The sequence below is a fragment of the Cryptotermes secundus genome, unplaced genomic scaffold (assembly GCF_002891405.2).
Source record: "Cryptotermes secundus unplaced genomic scaffold, Csec_1.0 scaffold378, whole genome shotgun sequence".
Classification (NCBI taxonomy): domain Eukaryota; kingdom Metazoa; phylum Arthropoda; class Insecta; order Blattodea; family Kalotermitidae; genus Cryptotermes; species Cryptotermes secundus.
This window is the reverse complement of record NW_019734966.1, coordinates 451932-479683: the sequence shown is the minus strand read 5'-3', so window position 1 is coordinate 479683 and position 27752 is coordinate 451932. Positions and strand designations below refer to the sequence as shown.

The window sequence follows — 27752 nt, the reverse complement described above, 5'->3', positions numbered from 1 at the left end:
GATGACAAATCCTGAACAGTTTTAATATTTTTAATATTTAAAATTTATCAATATATATGACGAGTATATATTTTAGTATAAAGACAACAGGGCATGCAATGAAGTGGTTTGACGTACAACGAAAAGCACCTGAAGATGGCACTTTTGTGCTGAAACATGTAGTGCAAGAGAGAAGAGTAAGGTGAATAAATGTATGCACTGTAAGACGGTTAGAATAAATCATGGACATAAATCAGTGCAACAGGACGCTAAAATGTAACAGATTGTCATTTATCTGATTGTGGTCAGATTAACAGATAAAGTTAATTATTACCATAATCATTAAGGAGTGGTGTTGTATTTTCTGTTTATATAATTGTTTTGTATAATGCATGATGTAAGTTTTAATTTTTATTTTAGCATTAATTAATTTTTCCAAAAATTTTTTACAGCTTACATTTGCTGGTTTTGCTTTCAGTTGGTGAGGAGAAATTCTTGCACCAGCTTTACTTGGAGGAACAGTTTGGACCAGTGACCCGAACAAATGAGATTGACAAAAGGAAACGAGATAAAGGAACTTCATCGGGAGCAGCTATCCCATACTCATATGATGACAATACATCTGGGCAGGGACCAACAGAAGAGGAGGAGGTAGAAGGAGAGGAAGAAAAGGAGGATGAGGAAGAAGAGGATGATAGTGATGTTGATTTTGGTAAGGAATGTTAAGCTGGTTGTTGGCTTAGTTGTGTGTGTGTTTTGAAAAGATTTATAGTGTTAGTATGGATTTATTTTTGTTAAGTTGTTAAGGCATTTGAAAGCTTATATTTTATAATAAAAAATTCAAGAATAACCCTAGTATACAAGGATACATATGTGACTTAATGCTTTTCCTCTTGCTGTGGTGGTATCATCACTTTGCCAAGACATTAGTGATATTAATAGTACTAAGCTGATATTCAGAAATTTACAGGAACTAGTCTCATTATCAACATAAACATCTCACTGGTCAGTAGCTTCAAGTTTCTAGTTTAAGTGGGCACCAGATGAGTTTATCAGCTTTTGCTAAAACAGTGACTTGCAGTCTTGAAAGAAATTAATTAACTTCTTCACCGACCACATGTATTTCATTTGTAAGCCCATCGGGGGGTCACCCAAACACACTGCAACATTTCATGTTAAACTCATTCTCTCCTGTAAACATTATTTGATTTTATCTGTTGGCAGAAGTGTTATGGTAATTAACAACAAACCTCTATCTCTGGCTGTGGCTGTTTTAATATATGTGTATATGGTTAGGTTAGCCAATGCCACAACAAAATGATTTATAATCAATTATTGTTTTACAATTGAATATTTATTTCCTGCTACATGTATCGGTCTCATAGGACCAACAACAAACCAAAACAAAGTCTGTGGCCTGTAGTCCGCAAACATGCTATACTGACCAAGCGACTACTGCTTGTTGGTGAAGTTAGTGCCAACTTTTGCAGATAGAGGGTGCCACATGGTCAGTGCAATGGATCCCCATGGCAATTAATCTTGATTTTCTAGACTGGAACCACTATTTCCTTGAAATAGGTCATCAGTTATCCTCACGAGGCTGAGTGGACCCCGTTTCAGACCTATTATTGCTCAGGAAAGCTGATAGCGCCGGGAATCGAACCTGGGACCTCTAGTTCTGTAGGCATGAACTCTGACCACTGGACCATGGAGGCGGTCCATAGGACCATCATCAGACAGTAATATAAAAATATGTCTAGGGTCATTGAACACCTAATATGGATCCATATTGGTGCAGTGTGTCATATTCTGTGATACAGAATTTGTACCTCAAGTTAAATATAAGTATTGAAATTAAATATATAAAACTTCAGTGATATATTAACAGATATATTAAATACAATTATATTGATTTTCTGTTATAGGTAATTGAAAGATGTATTAAAATTATTAAAAATTATGTATACCAAGTTTCAAAGTTGTAACCTGTTTGGGCGACTGACATACAGTTCTGATTGGTAATCGGATTTATTAGATCTTCACAAATGTTGAATAGATGGTAATTGTCATGTGTTTGATATCTGCAAGTTTCTCTATTCACATTGTAGTTTTTAGCAGTCACACTGTTCTAATTTGCAGCCAGCATTCTGATCAAATTTTTGTTTGTACATAATGAAGTTAAATGTAAGGAAACAATCTAAATTAATGTGTTCTCTGGGCAGATTTATGTGTGGACGTAACTCAGGTGGGACCTCAGCAGGCACATGAGATGAACATGTGTGGTGCAGCATATGGAATGAGTGGTAATGACTTCTATACCTTCTTGACTCGAGACATTGAGGAGAAGGAGTCATTGCGACAAGCACGTGAACAGGAAGAGGAAAAGGCCATGTATTCGGTGAGTAAGCTTGTACAGTTGATGATACCGTGGGCCACATGTTGCTGGCTTCTCAATGTAGAGGTCTGGCTCCAATTCCAGACATTAGGGATTGATGTGATAGTTGCATTTGAGGCCTCATACCAAGGGGCATTCCTGCAGCTAAAAAACAATTATGCATAATGTAGCAATGCTGGAATGTTTGCTACCTTGTGTTTAACTGTCTACAAAACTCTAAGACTTAGGGAGAATGGGCATATTACACATAAAATATGGATTTCAATTTTTTGCTTGCAACTTCTAAATGTAAGGTAAAGGTGAAGTTAACCCCGTGCTTAATTAATTAAGAACAGTTCCATGGAGGTGTATGGGGGAGTGGAAGTATAGTTCCACCATGAGATCTTTGCACTAGATTTGAGTTTTCAGTTTCATGGGAAAGAGTCCCTGGCATCCAGTGGCTAGGAGGCTGGATGGGTCCTAGGGCTCCTGCAACTTGTACCCATACACAGGACAAATTGTGGACGTGAGACGATGCATTCAGGTGCGGCAGTCCACCTTCATCTCCATCAGGAGGGAGGAAATATTTCTTAATGCCTCAGATTGGACATGCATTGGCATTTGTTACATGACCTGGCACCTGTCTTTACACGGTGTGGTGTGTCCCTTATGATGTTACACATCTTGTGGGAATAACCATGCAGTGATGAATGCCAAATCTTCCATGTTCATGATGTGTTGTGTTACGATCATTGTGGTGTGTAATGTGGTATTCCTTCCTAGTGTATGGGTGGAGAAGCCTGTTTAGCTGAATCAGTTGTATCTTCTGATTGAATTATTTTATCTGTAATTGTTTTAAGAACTCTCAGGTGTGTGTGCAGTCTATATTAGTTATAGTTTTTAACGCAGCATTTTGTGCTTGATTTCTTAATTTTTACAGATTATAAGTCAGACCAATCTGCAGTCCAGCAGATATATTGTAATGGTTATTGTGGTTTGGAACAGTTAGTGTGTCCAGTGTTCGTGCCATTTCTTTTGTACTCTTTTGGCCCGTTGTTCAGTTCTGTATAATGCACATGACCTCTCTTGTCCAGATTTAAAGCTCCTGATGCTATGTTGCTGTCGGCCAGCTTTAAACTTGGTGTTAGTGGGATATATATTGTAAACAATTTGATGCTAGGCCTGCTGGGTAATGCTGACCTAGTGCTTGCACCAACAGAGTCCCTCAGTGTGCAGATGATAAAGGTTAATGGCACTGTCTGAAATATCTTTCACTTCAAAGTACTTTTCAGTTTGGAAATAGGGCATAAAAGTCACTAGTTTTAAATCAAATCAGTATGACAGATGGGAGCCGATAGAATGTTGTGGTTGGTCAAGGATCTCCTTATGGAATTTACTAAGTGATTTGGTTTATTGTCATCATGCAGCAATCAGAAGTCTGTTTCCCTTAACAGGTCATTTTTCTCAAGCTGTATTTCTTATATGTTCCATAACATAGTATAAAATGCTGTTTATCACTGAAAATTTTCTCACAGATGTTTATGATTTCTTTGTCAGTGTGTGAAGGTGGATGGTTTGTGGGTATATTGTCTTCAACAGAAATCCCACCTCTTAAATTAAATAACTGCTGAGTGCTGTACAGGGTTGATTTTCTTTCTGGATGCAGGTTCAAGCATGTCCTGTGTTTCTGTGGCCAATTTTCTTTGTTTTACACAGAACTTACTGTCACGCATTTCATATGGCAGTTTGAATGAAGACTTGCACACAGAAACACGTTTTACTCGCATTGATATAATGTAGCCACTTTCCTCCAACTGGGACGGATTCATTGAAGACTTTCATCTAAGTGTATGGTTTGTTGTCCTTATTGTATGTTATTGACATACAGTAAAATCAGCTGTGGAATTTTATGATCATGCCTCAGAATAGTGTGATGACCAGACAACCTGCCAGATTCAGAGCAGTAACAAAATAATCACTGCAGCTATATATGTGTGAAATGTATGGTATGTACAAATTTTGTATGTAGTACAGTTTATATGTTTAAAATTGTAAAATGGTATTGGAGCAATATTTTGAGGTTGTCTCTCAACAGGAAATAAGTTGTAATGGGTGCTGTGCACAGAAATTTATCACTAACTTTGTATAAATAAAAACAAAGGCCTAATTTCTTTTCAGAGCTTAATGTGGGCTTAGCACCATGAAGTAGTTATGTGTTAATGGACGAGACTGATAAGTATTTGTTTTCCAGATAATTTGTTTGTGTGAATGGGTAAGGGCTGAATAACCATGTTAGCAGATAAGTGTCTTGTAATTGAGATGTGTTATGTAATGACCAAATAACATGTGTGTATAAAACATCCAGAATACAGTGGAAGGTATATTTCATATTTTGGGTTCATATTTGTGTGTGTCAGTGTTCATACCCTTTGTATATTATTATTACTTTTTTCTAGGGAAGAAAATCCCGAAGAGAGAGGAGAGCATTTAGAGAAAAAAGGCTGCAGGGCCGAAAAATTAGTCCACCCAGGTAGTACTGAATATTTTGTAATTCTTTATTAAAACAATTTTCAGAAGATAATAATGTGAGAAAGTTAATACTGTGACCACTGAAATAACTTGAATTTGTTCCATTTGCTGAATTTTCTGTACACTTCATTGCTTTTCACATGTTTATCATCTTCATTCTTTTCATGAGTATTTTAAATAATGATTCTTGTTTATCATTATTATTTATCTACCTTTTTCACAGATGGGAATAATTGACTAAAATAGTGCGATATTTTCTAGAATATGTTATTACATATTTAATGTAATGCATACATAACTTGCAGTTCATACGTGTGATTATTTTGGTGGTTTATTATAATGTGCAATATGAAAATGGAAACCAATGAATATGTGGCAGTTAGGTCCATATTTAGTTGATGCCTTTGATGCATTCTGTTCTACATGCCCTGTCACCTGGAATCACAAGTGAGTGAAACAGAGTAATTGTAGGATTTGGGGTTCTCACAGCGGTAATTATCTTCTGTCATATAATGCTGTATAGTCTGTTGAAAGTCAGTCAGCATTTTTGATGATCATGTCACCTCTATTTTTAAGTTCAGGGTTACACCAAGTAAGAAACCGGTATGAAGGAAGCAGAGCTCTTTGTGCTTCCTGCTTCATGCAGGTTTCTTGCTTGGCTTATTCTTCTATCCTGAAGGTGGAGGTGATGTGTTCATCTGTAATGTCGGTTCACTCTTTTAACGTGCTGTATGGCATTATATCCGAGAAGAGAACTGGTCAATGGACAGAGTGAGAGCCATGTCAAAAAGTAGCGTGGTTACCTTTGATAAGCAGATATATTATTTATTTATTTAATTGTCTATAATATACAAAGTATAACTGAAACTCGTTGTGTTTAACAGTAAACAAGAATGACGTACAGTCAACTCTCGATTATCCGGGGGCGGATNATTCAGGGGTGTCCAAAACGTATGAATTCTCGCAGAGAAGGAAAAAAATTGGCAAATTTCTTTTTGGAGTCAGTGCAAAAATTTTAACATGTTTTATACAATCTGTAAATTACAATATCTGATTCTATATTCTTTCGAGAAAAAAACAGCGTTTATTTCGTTCGATTATCACAGAAATAGCAGAAATAGGAGCAAAATTAGTAAGTAACTTACAGCTTTTACGGATTTCTAAGAGCGGCCCTTTAAATAATTCCGTACCACTGCCACAGCCTAAGTTTAAAGGGCCGTAGGATAAAGGTTAAGTATTCAACAGAAAAAGGAAAATGCCGCGAAAAGGTAAACGACAGTATTAAATTTTTTTAAGTGTTAAGTGTGAATATGCGTAAAAAGTGTTGGATGTTGTTGAAGACTGTGATTGAAATAACTAATTCATACTTCAGTGTAATGTAAAAAAAGTATTAAATAGGCCATGAGATGACATAAAAATGAGGTTGAATAAATTTAAATACAGGTAGGCCTGTAGTATTATGAAGGTACAGTATTACAGTACTACTTTTAATAAAATTTGTCTTAACCGGGTTTTCGATTAATCGTGATTTCCATTCCCACCATTATCCTGGATAATCGAGAGTTGACTATATTTTCTTATTTATTTGTCTTTTTGATAGTAGCTGAAAAGCATTTGTGCAATTGTTATTGCTTTTGAAATGCTACTATTGTGTCTGATCTGTCATTCGTATTCAAGCTATTTGCTGCTTCTCTCAAATATTGTGTGACAGTGTAGAAGACTATGTGTCAGTAATGCTTTGAATACAGTGATAAAACAGCTTTGAGAAAAATTCGGCAAATTATGGACAGAAGCCTAAATAACTTAAAGAACCAAGTAAACACTACAGATTATTTGTGAAAATGAAAGTCGAAGCGCAACATACTACATAATGTTAGGTCCTAGAATATAGAAATGTACATAACCACCACTGTGAGAACCTCAGAGCCTGCAAAATAAGGGTAATTTGTACAATAAGTGTTGAAAACCTATTAATTAGCTTGTGACATGCTGTAAGAACACAAAACAAAGCATCGTGGATTTTCCACGTTTTTCTGATTGTGCATTTTCTTCCCATCATTAGCTTATATAATCAGGTGTGCACGGTGCCATATTTGCTGGACTGATAAATTCAGTATTAGTATCATTTTCTAAGATGAAAAGCATATTGTATTCTCCTGTAATATCTTAGTCTTCCTTATACTCTTGACCCTGCTTTGTTCTTCTCAGCCACCTTTCGTCAACCATTCTGTCTACAAGGTTTTTTTTGTCTCTTTGTAAGTTATGGAATAATGACTTTCTATAGCTGCAGTACATGAAAATTAAGCCTCATGAGGTATGCAGGATGGTGAACACATTTGAAAACGTAATCACCTTTCCATTAATGTTGCACATGATTTACCTTGTTCATATTTGCACTGCCTGTTGGCCAAAAGCTAGCCTGGTATTGCCTTTCTTTCTATTGTGAATCCCTGCACAGAATATTGTAAACTACTTATCTTAATTTAACAAGTATGCAGTCATATAACAAATGCAGTGCTAAATCATGTAATTAAATCCGTATTTCTAGAGAAGTGAAATGTATAGATGGAAATTAGCACATGATAACAGAAGATAAATCTAATAATATAAAGTTCATATGTGGAATGTTAAAGTGGGAGATCAGGAAGCGAGTGATGCCATGACAGCTGTTATTTTGCTTCAGTTCCGTTCATAATGATTAATTTCATAACTCATTTTAACCAGTGTTGAATCTCTTACATGGGCAAAGAAAGAAAAGCAGTGAATCATCTTACTTGCAGATTTGGCTAGCTTTTCTGTATGTCATCTTTTTAACTTAGAAAATACAATAAATTCATTTCACTTTCAGTTAGTTAAATATGGCTCTTTTTGTGCATAGTGTTAATTTGAAAATCATTTGCTGTTTTATAATAGAAGAGCTTGTACCAGAGTGGTATTTTGCATGTATTTTTGCTTTTCAAAATAATGGAGTAATGTTTCAGAACATATATGATTGTACATTTCATCAGTATATTTTGCTAGTCCATGATTTATTTCACCGTCTTCTAGTGCATACACTCTCTCTCTCGCACTACATGTTTCGGCACAAAAGTGCCATCTTCAGGTGCTTCAGGTGTAGTGTGAGAGAGAGGAGTGAGGTAGATAAGTGTATGCACTAGAAGACGGTGAAATAAATCGTGGACTTAAATCAGTGCAACAGGACGCTAAAATATAACATGTTTTGCTAGTGTATATTTCAAACCATCTAAATTGTGTGAATATATTTTCAGCTATGCTGCCCGTACAAGTCCAACATATGATCCATATCGCAAATCACAGTCCAAGTCTCGATCACGTTCACGATCACACTCTCCAGTGAACTCTGGACAGATCACATACATCACAAGCTTCGGAGGCGAGGAGGAATCAACTGACGAGGGGGGACGTCTGCCTTCATCCAAGTTCCTTTCTTCGTCATCATCACATTCTGCCAACGTTGTTGTTGCCCCACAGACAAAAGCAAGCCGGTCGGTATATACGCTGCACCACGATAATCAGTGGCCAAGCCTCATTCCTGCTAGTTCCATACATTTTTAGTGTGGAGCGAGTGGATGGAGAATTCATATGTTTCGTAAGGAAACTGCTGCAGCCATTTTTGAATTATGGGCATAACCATTTCAAAGGTTTAGTTGTGATCTATTCAACAACAGTCTCATAAAAAGAGTATTAATGCTAAAAATAAATGAATGAAGAAAATGGTAGATGTGTTGTCGAATCGTGGCATTGATTCCGATTGTGCCTGTTTCTGCCATTATCAGTGGTAAGAGGTAAAACTGTGCTCGAAGTCAAGACTTGTTTTTGTGTCCTGCATGTTCATTGCATACAAGTTACTTGTATTTTGGATGGTATTGGTAGTGAAAGTAAGGTGGAAAGATGTTTGAATAAGATAAGATGCCAACAGAGGTTCAGGGTAGTGTAAAAGCCTGCTAATTTTAATTTAAATTGTGGGTAATTTTCAAGGTTTGTGAATTCTCAGCATTAGACTCTTCTTGAAACAAGAAGCAGTGGAATCCATGTTAGAGTGGTTTGTTACCCATACAGTAGACTCTCAGATTATCCATGTGTACACTATACACTGTGGATTAACTGCACTGCTTCAGAATCTTCCATAATGATTTAAGTGTTGCCCACTGGGTCTTTTTCAACAGTATCAGTGATGCTTTATGAAGATTTGGAGTAGACTGTTGATATTCTCAGACTATTGCAGCTTTTTGTTATATTATTTCGTTGTTTTTCACATGTCCAAGTACTGCCTGTAAGCAAACGTTGCTTTCTTATGTTGAAAAGATGTCTGTATTACTGATAGTGACCAGTAGCACTTCCAGTAAGTAAAAATAAGTGAATTGTTTCATTTTTTTTAATTGTTTGTGAAAAATAAGTGATTTTCATAGTTGAATTTAACATCAATACTGGATATTCGCATATTGTTGGATTATCCATTAATTTTTCATTGCAAAACTTCCCCCCCTCCCAATACTGTAGCTAGTCAAGAGTTCACCGCAAAGCCAGCTATCTGGCAAGGTCATGCTGTAGTCATCCCCTAAAAGCATAGATCAAAGGATATTTCTTCACTAGAAGTGAGAGAGCAACACAGTTGCAATGCATTGTACAGTGCTGAACTGTTGAATGTTGATAGATTCTTTTAAGATGATTCTCTGTTAAGGTCATTTTTGAGAGTAGAAAGTGGTGTGGCTGCTGTGTGAAGTAAATTTTCTCAGAATTTCCTGAACATCTGTTGGTAAAACCTCAAAAACAGTATGTACACCATTGTGTATAATGTACACTGCACAGCCTACACTATTATTTCTGTTTTAACTTTCTGTGAAGATTAGCAAAAACAGTATTTTTACTTTCCCTTTTTAATCTAGCAAATTTTGTGCTGGTTTTATGTGTTGAAATGACTTTTATTTTATCAGCAGCCTCTAAATTGTGATGAACAAGTAGTCCAGAGTTTTCTCTGGGGAGACTGGAAAATTCTAATATTTCTGTTGCAGCACTTTTATTGCATATGAAATGCCTCACAGTAATAGGTAGAACATATAAATCAATATCATTAGAAAATGTAAATGACTGACTTGAAGTTTTTGTGGACATGGCCACCTTACATGTTTTTATCCTGCCATGGTCGCCTATATCTGCCTTCCTCCCATGACTGACTCTGAGCGCTGCACATCACAAGGGACGTTTCACTTTTGAGCAGTCGCCACCAGCACCTCTTTCTCTTATGAACAGGAATTGCCCATTATACTGTCATTAAAAACATCTTTTCTCTTAGTCATTTTGTAACTGACATTAATTTTTAACTACCTTAATAAATTTTAATTAAAGAAGAACATTCAAAAACTTCAACATGTACACAGAAATTTGGACAGTGCAAACTGAACAGTGATAACTCGTCACTCCACACTTAGCCAACCAGTCTGCCCCACACATGTCTTGGGCCCATTGTTCCCAGGTCAAACGGGATTCCCACCCTGGGAAGGTCAAAATGTTTGTATGCATTGTCAGATATGTCATGTTTTTATGACGTGGGAAAACTCAGGGACACGATTCACTAACTGAATTTGTGGGACACCCGTAAAACCAGGAATCCCAGCACATAGTGTTAAAACCCAGAGGTATGTACTCTTCATGTCTTTTGTTCTTTGCAGACAGCGATATCTGGCTGCATTTGGGGGGGGGGGGTATTGTTGAACTGGCCGCATGCTTCAACATGAAAAGTACTTTCTCCTGTGAAATACGGCTGCAGTAATTGCTCTGTTGTAAAAACTTTGATGAACATTGTAGATGTCACTTTTCAACTTTTTAGCAGGTTTTAAAAAATGGCTCATCTAAACAAAATGAATATATTATTATTTATGACATTTATTTGAAACAATTTTTAATCTGTTATATATTTAACAAATTAAAATGAAGAAAAATGATTCCTTTATGCAGTTTCCATTATCTCCGTTAACAATAGAATTTATGACTGCAGTGTGTGTGTGTGCACGTGCATGCTTAAATATTTTGTATGTTTTGAAACTATCCTCCAGTGCTCCTGTTATTGGCATATTTGCTTTAAGCAAATGTAAAAACAAGTGAAGGATGTAAAATAATGACCATCTCAGCGCTCTCTATAATTGTGGTTGCAGTTACTTAGTTTCAAAGGAGAGCACTTTTTATTACATACCAGCCAGTACACATGAAAGTAGATAATTTTGGTTAAACAAATTCACTTGAAAAGTAATACTGTTAACTCTTTCTGACCTTTATACCTGACATTTAATTTGGGTGTTAAATAGTTTGGATGAGTCAAGAATTCAGGGGTTCTTACCTCAGCATAAGGTGTTGGTGCCCATTCATTCTTTTCTGGCTAATGAATCTGATCTTGTATCATAACTTAGAATACAGGATGTTACATTTCACATTGACTGCTGAGTAGTTAAGTGTTTCTTGAAGTATGAGTTCACTACATTTGACCGAAAGCTTGGGTCATGTTATAGGTGATGCTACTTAAATGTTCAAGACCCTAGCTTGTTAATGCATGCACTATGACAGTTATTCCATCAGCATTCCACTATTCTTTTGTTAAACTGTGTTGCAGCAGACACATTTAGGTTTGGCAGAACCGTCCTTGTTAGTGTCATAAGATGTACTCGAAATATCCATTATGCATGTGTGCAGCATATCGAAAGAAAGTTTATGTGCTGTGGCAGTAATTGTCATAATGTATATAATAAGCATATTAAGTAAGCAGCCTGGAAATATTTCCATTTAACCTGGTTTTATAACACTTTCGTCTGACTTCTTGCAGTCTGTGGTGTTAAAGCTCAGTTCTTAACAAAGGATGGAGTAAGTGGGTTTCCACGCAATGTAGTAAGAAAGGAAATGATTACCTTAAGAGCAGTATTAAAGGTTGCATGTTTATGTGGATCTTCCACGTAACTACTGTGAATATGCAGTTCCATTTCAAACTTTTTTTATGTCTTGTTACAATTGTACATGAGATTATTCAGAAGGTGAAGTGTCTGCAACTTACTGAACTGAAGTATTCTTTCTTCTGTGATTTTTTAACAGGTCTAGGTCTCCAAGAAGCAGATCTTCTGGTAGGAGCAGGTCGAGTAGAGGCTGGGATAACTCCATCTCATCCCCTCACAGGGGACGTGGAAGCAGCAAGAGCAGCTCACAGCGATGGTCACCAGATAACCCCTCTCGCAGGTGTGCAGGCATGCTAGACGTTACTGTTATTGATATGATTCCACATATACTGGATAATAATTTGATTTGAAGTCCTGTCACATGTCATAATTTGTAACTTTATATTTCTGACGAATGCTGCATATCTCACCCATCTCAGTGACCATAGTTAACTGGAGGAAAATCACTTTTTATGCTTATGGGTGTTATGTTTCTAATTGATAAATTGTTTTTCTGCCTTCAAGAATGAAATAGTGATTTTGTATTAGGTCAAGAGCAGGAGACCATGGATCTAGCAGTCGGAAAGCTAGAAGCAAATCTCCACACCATACAGGAAACAGATCTGGTTCTCATACAAGGTGAGGGCATAATAAGATTAGGTTTGTGTACTGGATCTGTGGCCTTGAAGTTCATGCATCTTCCTATCTCCACTGGGGTGAGTTGATGGTAGATCCCAACATTTTGGTATAGATACTGTTCATAAGTCAGTCAGTTTATAGAAAGAGGTGATGCCAGTTTTGAATTGAGCTGGAAAAAGCTGCTATTTTAATGGATCTCCGCAATATTCTTCTGCTGTGATTAAATTATGTTTATTGTGATTCAATATGTAGCACATTTTATCTTTCTTATGCCAGTGAGGTGTTTTCACCTTGAAGTTTCTGATCAGTTTAATCTCATTTCTGGCACATTTGCACTGAAAAGTTACATAAACTGTACCTGTTAGCTTCAGAATATCTGTCCAGATGTAAAATTCGAGAACTGCTAAACTGATTTTCATGAAATTTTATGTTGGAGAGTTTTAGTAGAGTTTATTAACACATTCCAGGTTTGGTTAAAGCATGTTTAAAACACATTTCTGTAATTCTTAACAATATTAAAGATAATTAAAGAAAGGGAGTGAATGTGCCAGACTTGTTTCAGTATGTGTATAATAAAAATCAAAAGTGTGTAAAAATTTTTAATCTAGATGAGTGAATGAATGAATGAATGAATGAATGTGGCAGTTTTCTTTTTGAGAATTGATCTTTACCCTTAGTAGCAGTAGCACATATTAGGACAGTGTGAGAAGAAAGCAGTAGATGTAACGTTCTTTTCTAAAAGCAGTGGAAGCAGCAGAACTGCAGGGAAGTGCTGTAAAGTCATTGTGCAGCAGGATAAGTATGATTGCTTTTTCTCTAGGCTGCACAGTTGGCATCAAACGTTCCTCCCCTTCTTATGGCCCAAAAACTATTTAAGAGGCTTCACTTATATCAGTGAGGGAAATTGGGTTGAACTCATAATATTGCTGCATTGCATATGTGCATGCCATGGATATTGTCACGTATTTAGTGACTATAGATGGGGTTTGTATTGGTAATTGGATTTATTGAACTCTTAGAGACTGCAAGTAATTATAACCATTTCACTCATTCATATACTTTATGGTCCACCAGAGCACACACTTAAGTCTTCTCAGCTTGCTGTGTCTTCACCAGTCTTATATTGACAGCTTCCATAGGTGGATGTTCCCCTTCCTCTGGGTTCCCAAACAGTCCCCGTACCTCAGCTACCAGCTTCTCACAGCAACAACTCACAACGACCGAACCACAGTGGTCCTCTAACTAAGTGACTAACTAATGGGCCCTGCTTATAACATCTCAGCATGGGTGTTGTAGAAAACATCATTCTGCTGTTGCAGTGCACTTGTTGCTTAGTGGTGACATGACCTAGTCCATTGTATATGCAGCCATCTGCATGGACCATGCAGAAAACACCATTCCTCTGTTGATGTTATGGGCCACTGTCTAGTAACAGCCGGCTGTTGTAACTCTACAATTCTTGCTTTGACTGGTGATGTTACAGTATGTTCAGCTCTTGTTTCTAGTAAAGGAATGGCAAGGGAACTTACCTGCAGTTGGCTGTGGCATATTATACAATGAAAGACATCTAGAAATCTACTGTATAAACAAATTGATAGCAGCTCGATTGTACACAGGTTATATTGAAGCAGTGTATTCTGTAAGGTTGCAAGAGGGTGATTCAGCTGGTTTTTATGAATCCTTTCCACCTATATTACAGTTTACAGAGTTTTATTGATTTCGTGTGTGTTAATTTACATGTACTTAATTTCAGGATGTTAGAAAATTGAACAGTTATGGGTTCGTGTGTGGTTTATTTACCACTGTCAAAACATGCAGTTTGGCTGTTTTGTAATAATTTTTTGCACACACAATGTCAAAAATTTGCATGTATTCCAATCATGTTAAGAACAACACATGACAAGTGTTAATGAGACTGTTTTGATGCAAGTGAACACATTTTTACATTACATATATGCACATACTTGGGAGTGGAATGTGGTTTGTGACTTAACAAGTGTGGATGAGATCTCTGTTCATACGTGGAACACAATTATTGGTCAGTTGTGGATAGAAGGGGTTGTGTAACTGTAAGAAAAGATTTAATTCTGTGGTTCAGGTAATGCTGATGGTGATGAGATGGTTGAATTTTCCTGTTATTTTCGTATCTCAGTAATAACCACTCTGAAGAAGAGAAAATATTGCCACATTGGCACTGTTATTCAGCCATTAGTGCCACATTGTGTTATGCATCATTGCACGTTAGAGAAGACTTGTGCTTCTGTATTTAAAGCATTTATTGATACTATAAAAGATCATCAACGCCGTCCAGTGTGATTGATATTTTTTTTTTATATAATTCATCCTTGTTCCAAATGCAGTGGCCATCTTCAGAAGGACATGCGGAAACCACTATTACTATGTCACTGGTCACTGCCATTACACACAGACACCAGTACAATGTTATGAATATAAAATATTAGCTTTTAACAATTACAAATTGGTTCTAGATTTTAACAGGTTCTTTAAACTATACTGCAGATAGACTAGATGTAATGATTTATAAATCTATATAAATAAAAATGTAAATGTTGGTTTGTTACCCCTCGAAGGTCTCCGAAAGTTCTTCACTGATTCAAAATTTTGACACAACGTTGCATTTGAACACGCACGTGTTTTTATATACCTATTATATACATGGCACACCTGTGACAGGTTGGTTGGTTGTTAAAGTATTAATTGTACTCAATATTAATATACTGTAACGTGTTATACGTCGTCCATCGGATACTAACAGATCGTTGCCTAGGAATAACCGTGGCAAGGAACTGTTGAAACAGCGGAAATAATGCATTTCTGCGGCAACGAGCACAGAACACGTGAAATCGAACCCTGGGCGAAAGTGCCCTCTATTGCGTCCAAAACTGGGTTATAATAGTCCGGCTCCAAAGAGTTTTTCGGTGATACTGGATGGGATAATAATTCTACTCACTGGTGTAAAAGTGGGCGTTCAGTAACTTATTCGCTGAATCCGAGACGTGTGTGGAAGCTATTTGTTGCACTGAATAGGAGACACATGACCACAACGACGTTACATAGGTAACACGCGACATATTCTTATTATCAAAGTACACGTAAATAATGCAACAATTTAAAAGACATCAAGAATATGTCACTCAGTAAAATTGTATTTTAATACTTTACGATGTTAAAATCATTAAAAATGTCGATCTATCTTCTATCTATTTATATAAATAAAAACGTAAATGTTGGTTTGTTACCCTTCAAAGATCTCTGAAAGTTCTTCACTGATTGCATAGGATAAGAGGTTCCGTTGCATAACAACGGATGAACCCGGAAAGTATACTTCCATGGAAACGCAATAACAGTGGGCCGTTGCATAGGAATTGCCAAAACAACAAATGCGTTTCCCCGGAGATGAGAGGATAAGAGGTTCCGTTGCGTAACAACGGATGAAACCAAAAACTTCTACAAGGTGTTCTGTGCTAGCATTTCCTAAGCAACAGATGAAACTGACTCTTCGATAAGGTATTCCCTATTCCGTCCGAATTAGTTGTGATACTGCAAGTGGCATTCTTGCAAAGTGTATAAGTGTAAAAGCGAAGAACAATAAATACTCGCGTGACGTTCCCAAACACGTTACATCTGTATAAACATAAATTGGAATTGGGCTGTGTCGTTTACCATAGCGTTCATTTCGTGAGTATAGTTTATTTTTCATTGTTTTTCGTTTTGTTTTCGTGTTCTCCTTATTTTTCAGTGCAATTGGCTGTGGGATTGAGCTGTGTCGGTCTGCGTTTGAATCGAAATATTTCGTTAGACTGAGCCACAGCAACGCGTGGCTGGGTACAGCTAGTGTTTTAATAAATTCATGCACATTGCTATAATTGTTATAAGCTAACATTTTCATATTCATTACATTGTAATGGTGATGGCTGTGTGTATTGGTAGTGACCAGTGACATTGTAATAGTGGTTTCAGCATGTATTGATATGTCCTTCTGAAGATGGTTGCTCCAGTCAAAACATGTAAAGGATGAAATATTTTAAAAAAGTTTATCAATCTCACTGGATGGCATTGATTATCTTTTTTATACTATTGTTAGTGTGATGGACCAGGATGAACAAAGTTACATTTATAGGTATAGCAGATGTCCATTAGAATCAGTGTATTTTTTATTCTCAAATTTTATGAACTATTGTATTGTTGAGGTTGCATTGTATCTGAAATTGAAATCAACAAATTTATAATTCAAAGTAGTTACTATATTAATGGAGCTGTGATTTCTTTAAAATTAAATATGTCACAGAGTTGATGTTTTAAATAAATAGTGGGACATAAAGTAGTACATTAAGAAAGTAGCCATTATGTCTGCATTTAGTCCATGAAAAATAATGTAGTTGTAAGTTGAAGGCTGTTACATAAATACTGTTTATTAGAAGTATACAGGCACCATGATGTTTAGTATGCTGCTTTTACAGTTTTAAAACATATCATTATTGTTCACCTTGTTTAAATCAGACCAAGACGTCGAAGGAGCAATAGCAGCAAGTCGTCCTCGCGGTCAAGATCTCCAATAACAAGATTAAGAGCAAGAAGCCGATCCAAGACTCCCCATAATCAGCCACCCCCACCTCCTATCCGCAGGTACAGACTTTATTTGGTAACCTGTAACTGTTATACAAGGTGTCAGAATACTTTCCATACTGATAATTCAGTGGCATATCTGATTGCTTGCCTCCTTCCAGTGTTGTTGAAATGTGGTTGATGGTAGATAGAGCTAGTCTGGAGATAGGGGCTAGCTCTGCCGGTTGTGTCCAACTAAGTAGGCTTCTGCCTGAAGATGGAGATAGAATCCAGTCTCATATTTTAAGTAAAAAAGCATGATGTATAATGTCAAACAACTCATTAATTGTATTGTCACAAACTTGTACATCTTAGTTTTTATGGATATCTACGAGGGTAAGTCAGAAATTATCCGCACTTTCTCCATAACACATCTTTAGGTTTGTCACACTGCCTCCTACACATGCATTGTTAGAGTTGGTACTACTGTGGTGACGTGATTGAAGTTTTACCTTGATCGCATCATTTTCATTGATGCTGTGACAGTGTAAACATGGCCACTCTGCTAGCAGTGTGCACCACTGATAAACAAAGTATAGTGATGGCATTTTTATGCCGAAACATGTAGTGAGAGTGAGAGAAGAAGATAGATAAGTGTACGCACTGCAAGACGGATTAAACAAATCATGAACTTAAATCAGTGCAACAGGACGCTAAAATATAACAAAGTATAGTGATACGATTTCTCTGATTGGAAGGTGTGTCAGGGGCTGAAATTCATATGTGGGTTCATCACTATGAGCCAGAATCCAAAAGCCAGAGTATGGCGTGGAAACACCCGGGATCGCAAACGAAGATGAAATTCATTACACAATCTTTCATGGGAAAGGTGATGCTAACCGTTTTTTGCGACTCAAAAAGGCCTATACTGGAAGACTACCTGGAAAAAGGGTGTACGATCAACAGTGATTTGCTGGCCAACAATCTGAAGCCACGAATTCGCACCAAATGCCAAGGCCTATTGTCGAAGAAAGTGTTGTTGTTGCATGACAGTGAACACTCACACAAGGACAGCCAGACCGTTGAAACCATTAACCATGTGTGTTTTGAGGTGCTGGAACACCCTGCCTACAGCCCAGATCTCGCCCTTTCCGACTATCATCATTTTGGACCGTTCAGAGATGTTTTACGAGGTTTTTGATTTTCTGCGGACAAAGAAGTGGGGGAAGCGGTGCATAAATGGTTGCACGACCAACCAAAAACCTTCTTTGTGGATGGAATACGCAAGGTTTTGGACAACTGGACCAAGTGCATCGAAAAGGGAGGAAAGTATGTAGAAAAATGAAGTACTTGTTCAACACCTACTTTTGTATATATGGATTGGAAAAACAAGAGTGCGGATAATTTTTGACTTACCTACGTATATATGTCAACTTGTATTAATTTGCAGTTTGAATGTTTTTAGCTTGATTATGTATAATCACTGGAAGGTGGTAAATCTTCGAAAAAAAATTGAAGTTAGCCCTACTGTTGGACTTTGACCAGTTTATTTAGAATCTTTTCTATCATATTTATGTATACACATACAAGTTGGTCTTTTTATTCCAAATTTCCTGTTCCAGAACAAGGAGTGAAATCTCTTTGCGGGGTATGTTGCCTTCTTTTGTGACATACTGTAAATACTTCAAGTGTGCCCCTATTTCAGCACACTTTCTCCATAAATGTCCTAAAGAGAAATGTACGATTTGAGAGATTTTGTCCAAAAGACTTCAACAAATATGCATAGAAGCATTATAATCAACTCTTTCCAAGACAGGTTTCTCCTTATAACAAAATATGTGAGACCAAATCAGATGAGTACTTGCATTTAATACAGATTACCATATTGTCACTTGTAGGGTGGTACGCATGAGAAAACGATGGGTTCACAAAAGAAGGCAGCATACCCCACAAAGAGGTTCACAAAGACCTAGGAAATCACTTCCTGCAGTTATGTCCTAAAGTCATGAAACACCCTATATATGATATATAATTGTCATGATAATATAAATTTTAATTTATCTCTACTAATATCACAGAAGTGGTTTTGTTTGCCTAAAGGTACTCTTGTGACTGGTGTCTAAGGGCAATTTTTTATGTTTTGCAAGTTTCAGTTGCAAAATTGAAGTATTGAAGGAGGAGAGCACAGCATTCAGGTAACATCCCAGGTTTTCCTGAATGTGGTCATGGTTTTTTAATAGCTCTTGTCTTGGGAGGAGTTTGTGCACTCTTTAAAGCTGCTGGATGAAGACTATGCAGTGCAGGGAAACATTTGGCAGTGAAGACAGTTCACTGGAAGGTTTCTTTATTCAGTCTTCATTAGAATTTACTGTACTTTTGGATGTAAGATGTTCTGTCTCTATTCAGATATTATGGGAGCAGAAAGGGGGACTCGTCTTCCTCTGAATTAGGAGAGAGTGATTCTGATAGTGCCAAGCAGTCTTCATCACCACTCCCACGCAACTCTAAGCCTCCACCACACAAGTAAGCTACTTAAGATCTTCTGATCACACTTTATATCAGTTTGCTTGTACAACTGCCCATTTTGAATAACTATATGTAATTTGTTTTTGTTTGTGTTCTAGGAATATGAGTACAGGGTTTGGTAATTCTGGTGCTGGAACCAAAGTCAGTAAGAATCACTACTCAGTCATTATAAGTCTCTTATGTTTAAGTTTACTTTAGAACACTAATAGTAGTTCAGCTCAGTGCAAAATGAGAAGGGGCAACAGGATCAGTTTTAGTACTTAATTTTGAAGTGAAATTTCATTGTCAGGTTTCTAGCTTTTCAGAACTGTGTACCCTAATGCTTGTTTAATATCTAGGTTACAGGAGAACCCTCAGTTAACTTCTCTTGTTTTGAGGTTTTACCATAGTCTAGTGATCCCAAGTCAGTAATTTCAGTGTTGACTGACTTCACTCTTATGATTTTTCTCAGTTGATTGTTAGAAACCTGGAATGGGAATGTTACTGTCTTTGAGAGAAATGAATCAACTTATGCTTTGTAACTGTTTGTTGGAAACCTGGAATGGGGGTGTTACTGTCTTTGAGAGAAATGAATCAACTTATGCTTTGTAACTGGCTGTGCGTGCAAACAGTTACTATGCTTCATCTCTTGATACTGCCCCAAACACTTCTCTATTGAATTACTCTGATCTAGTCATCTCAGTTCAATCATGTCAGGTTCCTTCTTTTCACTTCGTATACAAGTCATGCATAGAAAACATAGAGTATAGATGGTCAGACATGTAGATGGAAACATTTTGGAAGTAGTAAACCATATAAATACACTTAAGATTTTGCGCATTTTCTGGAAACCTGAAGGTAACATTGCAACCATGCCTAAGCACCAAGCCATAAATGTCTGTATCGAGTGCAGAGATAAAACTCCACCAATTCTGGGCTGTTACCTTGGGTGGAGGCGGTGTTCAGCTTCATGATCATTCTGTGAAGTGGAAATATAATCTTTGTTAAAAGACTGTGCTGTAGATACAGAGGAAACTGTGTAGTAATATCCTGCCATATGACCATTACCTCTACTGATTCTTTGTTTGCTTCCTGAGAAAGTGTTCGTGTTTAACTTTACAGTTATCTATTCCAGGTAAGAACCATTAATGACGATATTGCTAACATGTTGGAAATTCTTCCAGTGGTGAATGTTTCTGTGGTTGCTCCTTAACTAGGAGTAGTCTTTTTTTCCCTCTTGCCATGCAATTCTTTTGCTCTAAACTATCAACAGTTCCATGATCTTTAAATGTTACTTTTCATAATCTGTCCATTTACAGGTCTAGAGGGTGTATTTACTAGCAGAACCTGTAAGGTAGAAACATCAGAGCTGTTGGTGTTATAGAAAAGTCTTCATCCGGCTTTATTTCTGTTTACACACAGTATTTCAGAATTTGTTTGGAATTGTTAGTGGAGGTCCTTTGAGTCATATCCATTGGTGGTGGACTGTTTGAATGAACTCTTTATTAAATTCCAGCTATATAATTACATGTACCCAGCATAGCAGACACTTTTCTAGAAGATCTTAAAGGTTATTAATTAAATATCAGTGCATTTTGTGTTTCATACACTTCATTTCATTTCATTCATTCATGTTTATAACTCAGTAAATGGATTAATGTGTCCATTTATTGTATACTTTGGTCATATGCCCTTGGTTTGATTGGTTTTCAGGGCATTGTGTTGTTGCTTCAGCAGAATTGAAAATAATAGTTGTCCATTTCCTGGCATATTTTTCTCATTTGGATAGATTGGTGAGACAGGATGGTGAATCTGACCATGTATTCAGAAAAATGTGGACAGTTTCCATGTGGCAGTTTAATTATCGTGCCTGTAGATGCAAATACAATTGCTTAGTTGTGCTCTTGTTTATGTTTCCTGTAGTTATTTGCTTCACGTGTATCCCCTATAAGCAGCTCTTATAGAGCTGTTGGGTGACACCCATTCCCATGATCTTGTTCCTACCAGTGAGGAGTGGACACAATCTTGAGTGTTTTATGTGTGTGTATATATTTTATTTCCTCATGTTGATCTTGAGATTGTGATAGATTTACATGTTTACAGCACTCCGAAATAAAGACATATGGTTTTTGGAATACCATATTTTGTTTGTAGTGCACCTCAATAGCAGCTGAACAGTTAGATGGATTTTCCTCATTTAGTACAGTGAAACCTCCTTAATTTGATATTGGTTAATTCAAAACAATAATTCAAAGTAAATGAAATTCCCCAGGCTAAAGTATATGATTTTTTATGTTTTTTGAACTTGTTAGTATGGAATAAAATCTGAATTATTCAAAATTATTTTAGTGTAAGCCCAGAAATTTTACCAAAAAAAGTACTTGGTTTCTTCATGAAATTCTTCAAACAGACAGAATGTAGGTGGCCTTGAGTGCACTACCAGCTTAATTAGCAAGTCTTTTTATGTGAGTCACAACCATTTACAACTGCCTGAGGAGAACATTACTCCTGTTCAGTACAGGATGGAAAGAATGACCATTGCATTAGGGGTGTGTAAATACTAGGTATGTTCAGTTGAATCTTTCACATAATAGTATTATTTATTTTTTAGTCCAGCCACTAGTGTGAAACATGAGTTAAAAAAAAAGATAAAATACTTGGGAAAGAGAATTTGCTGAAATGCTAAAAGTGATTAGGCTAGTTGATAAGAATGTAAGATGTACAAGTGAAATAGTGCAAGTGTATGGAATGCTACTGGTCACCCTATCGACGCATCTAAGAAATCTGGATTCAGCTGAACAACAAGCTGTACATGAGAGTGATGTTTCAAAACAGCTAAGGATATGAGGGTCTTAAAATAATTTGCCTATAACAGCATATGTGATGGCAGCAGTTTTGTAAAATTGTATCAGTGTGTGTTACAGCCTAGAAAAATTATAATAAGGTAGTTATAAGATTGACACAAAGTTGAAAAATTTATGTTGCATTTGAGGTTCTCGTGCCAGTGACCCTGAAGAGTATGATTTTCTGGGTGTAATGGCATGTAGCTGGGGAAAGCTCAACCTTTCAGAGAAGCTTGTTGCCCTCATGTCCAGTGTTGAAAAGTAATTCAAGCAAGAGAACATAGCTCTGCCTGCAGAACTTGCTGCCCACTTATTGTTGGTATGTTGCTTGGATTACTCTTATAGCTGAAGACAGAGGTGATGTATTTCTCCAAAATATTTGTTTCTATCTGAACTATGCAGCGCTTTGACTTAGAGAACTGTACTGTACATGGTCACTGCTGTGTCAGCCTCATGTACAAGTACGTTGACAGCTATAAAATAAGAGGACTGATTTTTTTTCTTTGGTGACTCCCTGTGGCCTTGGCAACAGTGAGCGGGATGGCATATTATCCTTTCCTCTTCTCTCCATCAACCCTATGACTTCCAAGGCCACACAGCCAACAGTGTGGTAGCAGCATTAGTTTGAAGTGGACTATGTATCTGGGCTCTGTCGGAATTATGATAAGTGCTAAAGTAGAGCAACATGTCAGTGTAAAACGCCTTGCAACACTTGGAAAATCTGCTTCAGAAACACAGTTTGTTGATGGAAGTTTATGGTAATGAATGTCTAAAAGTTTTTGAGTGGTTCAGAAGATTTGAAGAGGGAAGGGGAGAGATTGAAGACGAACCAAGTCTGTGAAATTGTTCAAAAAGATCATTGCCTGAGCATTTGAGCAGTTGCTGAATTAGCTAACGTTGATAAAGAAAGTGTTTGACAGATTTTACATGAACATTTTAACATGAAAAAGTTTGTTTGAAGATGGTGCTGAGAATCCTCACTCCTGAGCAAAAGGAAACTTGAATGAATAAATGTTCTGACATCCTTCAAAACACTGAAAATGATCCAGAATTTTTTTTAATGTAGTAACTTGTGATGAATCGTGTTTTTTTTTTTTTTGTGTGTGTGTTTTTTTCCCCAGTATGACCCAGAAATTAAGCACCATTCCATGCATTGGAGGGGTCCCAGGTCACCAAGAGAAAAAAAAAGCAGGGAAGAGCAAGTCAAATTTCAAAGCAGTAATCTTTTTTTTTTCCACTACCCGAGGTATTGTTCACATTTAATGGGTGCTTGAAAGTCAGACCATTAACTAGGTATACTATAAGGAGGTTTTGACAAACCCTCATGAACAGGTGAGAAGAAAAAGACCTGAAATGTGGAAGAAGGGCTCATGGAATCTTCACCATGAAAACATGCCGTCATACAACGTACTGTCTGTTAAGACGTTTCTAGCGAAGCACAAGGTCCCTGTGTTGGAACATCCACCCTACTTACCTGACTGAGCCCCATGTGACTTTTTTATATCCAAAGATCAAGTCTGCATTAAAAGGAACCCATTTTGAGTCCATAGATGCCATGAAGGCAAAGGTGATGGAGGTAATGAAGAACCTGTAGCATTGCTTCCAACAGTGGAAACTTTGTATGGAGCTGTGTAGGGGTCGGGGGAGGGGACCTCTTTGAAGGTGATTTCTGTGATTAGTTGAATAACAGATTTTAGAACATCAGTCCTGTTGTTTTATAGCTGCTCCATGTATTCCCTTCCCTTGCAGTCTATCAAATAGGCTCCTTGGTGTATGTTTAGGAATCATTCTCTGGGCACTTTGTAGAGTAAGTGTAGTGCTGTGTGTTATGTTATAAACTGAAGGGCAGAAGGTGTAGAAGGTATCTGATTAAACAGTGCAGTACCTTCGAACCTTTTAACTGGAACAGGCCACAGGATTAATCTGTGATGATTCTGAAATTTAATTAGTGCAGTTCAATTAATCATGTTTTGTTTTCTGTCTTAATTTCTGAATTCATGTTCCAGTCACAACCAAAACTTACACCTCAAGAACGGCTGAAGAAAAAAATGCAAGCACTACTAAACAGACAATGTAAGTGTACCATATGCTTTACTGGAGTCGGTGTGTTTGTAAATTAATGTCAGTAAGTAGTATTTGAGGTCCTCATGACACTGATTAAGAAGAGTGTGGTGTTCTGGGTTGTAATGCTGTGTATTTCAGAAAAAGAGTGTTATGTTTTAAGGGTGAAAATCGCGTCCTTCTTCAGGTCTTAATTGTAAACTGAGCTTGGTGTGTGCTGCTAGTTTCTTGCTTGGCTTACTTTTTCCCCCTGAAGATGGAAGTGATATGCTCCTCTGAAACATCACATTCAAAAGAACATACTTTTCATGATCTCACAAAGAATGAAGATACAGAATGATAATTTTAAAATGAAGGGATTGTGTGAGATGCTTCTAATCGATATTCCCGTAAAGGAAAGATAATCTCAAATTTAAGAATTGTTCGGTGTGTTCATTTTTGTCCCCCATAGACAAGGCTGATAAACGAGCGGAAAGAATGCGTCATGAAAAACAAGAGCAGGAACGCCAGGACCGTGAGGATGAATTAAGGGAGATGGCCATCAAGTTGCGGAGGAGGTAAAATCATGCGTACAGAATTTAACTAAAACAAATATAAAGTAGATAATGAGTTTTTAACAGCTGCTGCTTTTATGGCAAGTTTTAAACATTAAACAGCTGTGCTTTGACAGCAGCCGATGTGGGATCTGAAGACTTTGCAGTGGTTAAATAATAAGATATTCCTTGGCTATCAGCAATGTCAGTTGGTTAAAAATGACTGATGTTCCAGGGCGCTCCTCTGTGTGTATCATCAGGGTGTGATGTTGCATTGTATCCAAACTGTCACATTGGTATACTGACCTATAGCCCATGATTGAATGTGAGTGAAGTCAGTTGGGGACAATTAGCCAGGGGCTGCTGGGGAGGAACAGAAATGCAGAGACACAGATTTGATGGTGAATGAATCAAGAAATAATTCATAAAAAGCATGTTCATGGTTTTTGATACAGAGAGCGAGAGCGCCGTCACCGCATGCAGGATGATGATGATGACGATGATGATGAGGAGTATGATGCAGAAGAGAGAGGAAGCTCGCCATCATCTCAGTCTGGTGGTAGTTCTCCCAGTCCATCACCACCTCCACCCCCCACTCCAAACAAATCTGGGACTTCTGGACACAGGCGTAATCGTTGGTGAGTGGTATATTGTGGGAATTCCCTCCTAGTGTGTTTTTGGAAGGTCATGGTTTGATTCAATGCCCAAAGACCAGATATTCTGACCACTCTTTTTGACCTTCTTTGGCCCCCGTTGGAAAGTGGTACTTTAAAATATCTCTCTCCATCATCATTCTGCCATTCAGTACATAACTTTAATAGCTGAGAAAGTGTTTTTAAATAAACTAATAAAGCATTATAGTCATTCATAATGTAGAAAGTACATTACAACAGTTCGCACATTTTACTCATGGATAATGAATCTCTCACTGTTGTCTAGATCTTGCACTAGCATCTAGTCTTCTCTTCTTTATCCTTCTGTATTCTTCTGTCACATTCTGTCTTCGTTTGGTCAGTTCTCTCCCTGACATAGGTTTTGGTTGAGCTGTATGGAGATCACATCCTTGAAGGGTGCTCCTTTTGCATCATCAATGTGAATGTCTATTTCTGTATCTGTTGCCTAGGAGACGTCTTCAGTAGTTCCTCTGTTGACATGATTATTGAGGCTGTTTTATGGTGATGGCGCTGTGTAGGAATGGACCATATATAGGTCAGGTTTTGCATGATCTCACACTGTGTGTGTGTATTGTTAGAAGAGTCTTTATCCAGACTGTTTGAACAGTCCGCTTGCAAGCCTTAGTGATGTGAGTCTGCTAGGATTTGTGCCTTGTAAACAGTGTGTGTTTGTGTATATATATATAAATAACTAAATCTGTATTAAATGTGAATGGGTTGTCAGAAACTTGAGAACACAGGAAATTTTATTTTATGTTTATGTATTTCAGCTCAGAATTATTGATTGCAAACATATTATTTTTGTGGGTAAAAATTGTCGTGAATATTACTCAAATTTGAAGTCTTCTTGCTGACTTTTCCAAAGCAGATAACATGATTTCTTCTTTATATGTTTTGGAATGTGTTTTGTCCACAGCTGTGGTAATTTATGATACATAATCTTAAAAAATAGATTTGTTATGAAATGTTTTCTCTGCAGCTGAATTTATCATTAGACAGGCTTGGCATTTCTAACATGTAGTGTGATATTGGAGCATGGCAATGGAAGGGTTAATATTTGAATATTTCCACAGGTTTTGGTGGGTTGAAAGCATCATATATGTAATGTTCGTTTGTGGCCCCAACATAAATTAGTTTGTGTGGTTCAGAGTTTGCAAGCTGTTGAGGCAAGACTTCTAGAAAGTTAATTTTCAAAAATCTAATTTAATTCCACCATTTCTTCCCTGTGTGTCATATAGCTTGTACAGTGATGTATAATATATGCATTCCTTTTCCTGCGCCCCGGCTGTTAGTGTAAGAGGATTGAAAGAGAATATATTTTCTCTTGAGAGTTAATGTTTAACATCTTCCTCATTAGGGACCGAGCTGATGAGGAAGTTAGTCGAGGTGACCATAGAGGGCGTCGTGGTCGTAGTACAGAACGGCAAGATCGGCACAGTAGAAGCAGGAGCCGGAGCCCACCACAGAGATCAAGACGTCAGAGGTATGTGTTTCTGTGTAGGAAGGATATAGTATATATACTCTTTCTGGATGAGGACATAAATGTATTTGCTGTGTTTCTGCATGAGAAGGATATACCATATTTACTGGTTTTCTGTGTGAGAATGTGCCACATTTATCTGCACTATTCTGACACCCTTACCTCAAGAGAAACAGATAACAATGGTAGATACTTTTCTGCCACATTACTACAGGATCATCAATGAAGAATGCCAGGATCATAAAAAACTATCACTCAAAAAATGTTAAAACATGTTGACATGATTCGAGTGTCAAATTGCAGAGAAATGTCTGAAGTTATTGTCTTACCTTAGTGTATTCCAGTATGTGCTCCATTTGTCACTTGGCAAATATTGAGATAGTATTCGTTCTAATGCCAAGTTCACTTAAATATATCTGGAGGTACTGTTGTGATTGCTGCTGTGATTCTGTCCTGTGGGTGCCTGAGATCCAGAATCTTTTCATCATACACAATGTTTTCAGTGTAGCCCCACAAGAGAAAGTCCATTGGGGTAAGCTCTGGGTTTTTGGGAGGCTGGAAGATTGCTTGGCCCTCCCATTCTAGGCCTTGCATAAAAGTTGTATCGATTGATCAACTTACAACAGCGTCT

General features: G+C 37.2%; 1 protein-coding gene across 2 annotated transcripts in view; it reads left to right on the top strand.

Annotated features, from left to right (window-relative positions):
* LOC111869070 (CLK4-associating serine/arginine rich protein) overlaps nucleotides 1-27752 on the top strand; it is a 46535-nt gene that overhangs the window by 9802 nt on the left and 8981 nt on the right. The window contains exons 4-16 of one of the 2 annotated variants that reach the window (XM_023860272.2): nucleotides 458-691; nucleotides 2202-2377; nucleotides 4810-4883; nucleotides 8152-8388; nucleotides 11981-12121; nucleotides 12370-12459; nucleotides 16981-17106; nucleotides 19432-19548; nucleotides 19650-19692; nucleotides 24380-24446; nucleotides 24886-24991; nucleotides 25423-25605; nucleotides 26999-27124. In XM_023860272.2, coding sequence (XP_023716040.1) covers nucleotides 458-691; nucleotides 2202-2377; nucleotides 4810-4883; nucleotides 8152-8388; nucleotides 11981-12121; nucleotides 12370-12459; nucleotides 16981-17106; nucleotides 19432-19548; nucleotides 19650-19692; nucleotides 24380-24446; nucleotides 24886-24991; nucleotides 25423-25605; nucleotides 26999-27124 — 1720 coding nt within the window. Of the gene's footprint in view, nucleotides 1-457; nucleotides 692-2201; nucleotides 2378-4809; nucleotides 4884-8151; nucleotides 8389-11980; nucleotides 12122-12369; nucleotides 12460-16980; nucleotides 17107-19431; nucleotides 19549-19649; nucleotides 19697-24379; nucleotides 24447-24885; nucleotides 24992-25422; nucleotides 25606-26998; nucleotides 27125-27752 lie in introns of those variants that run through there. The other variant, XM_023860273.2, reaches the window with a different exon arrangement.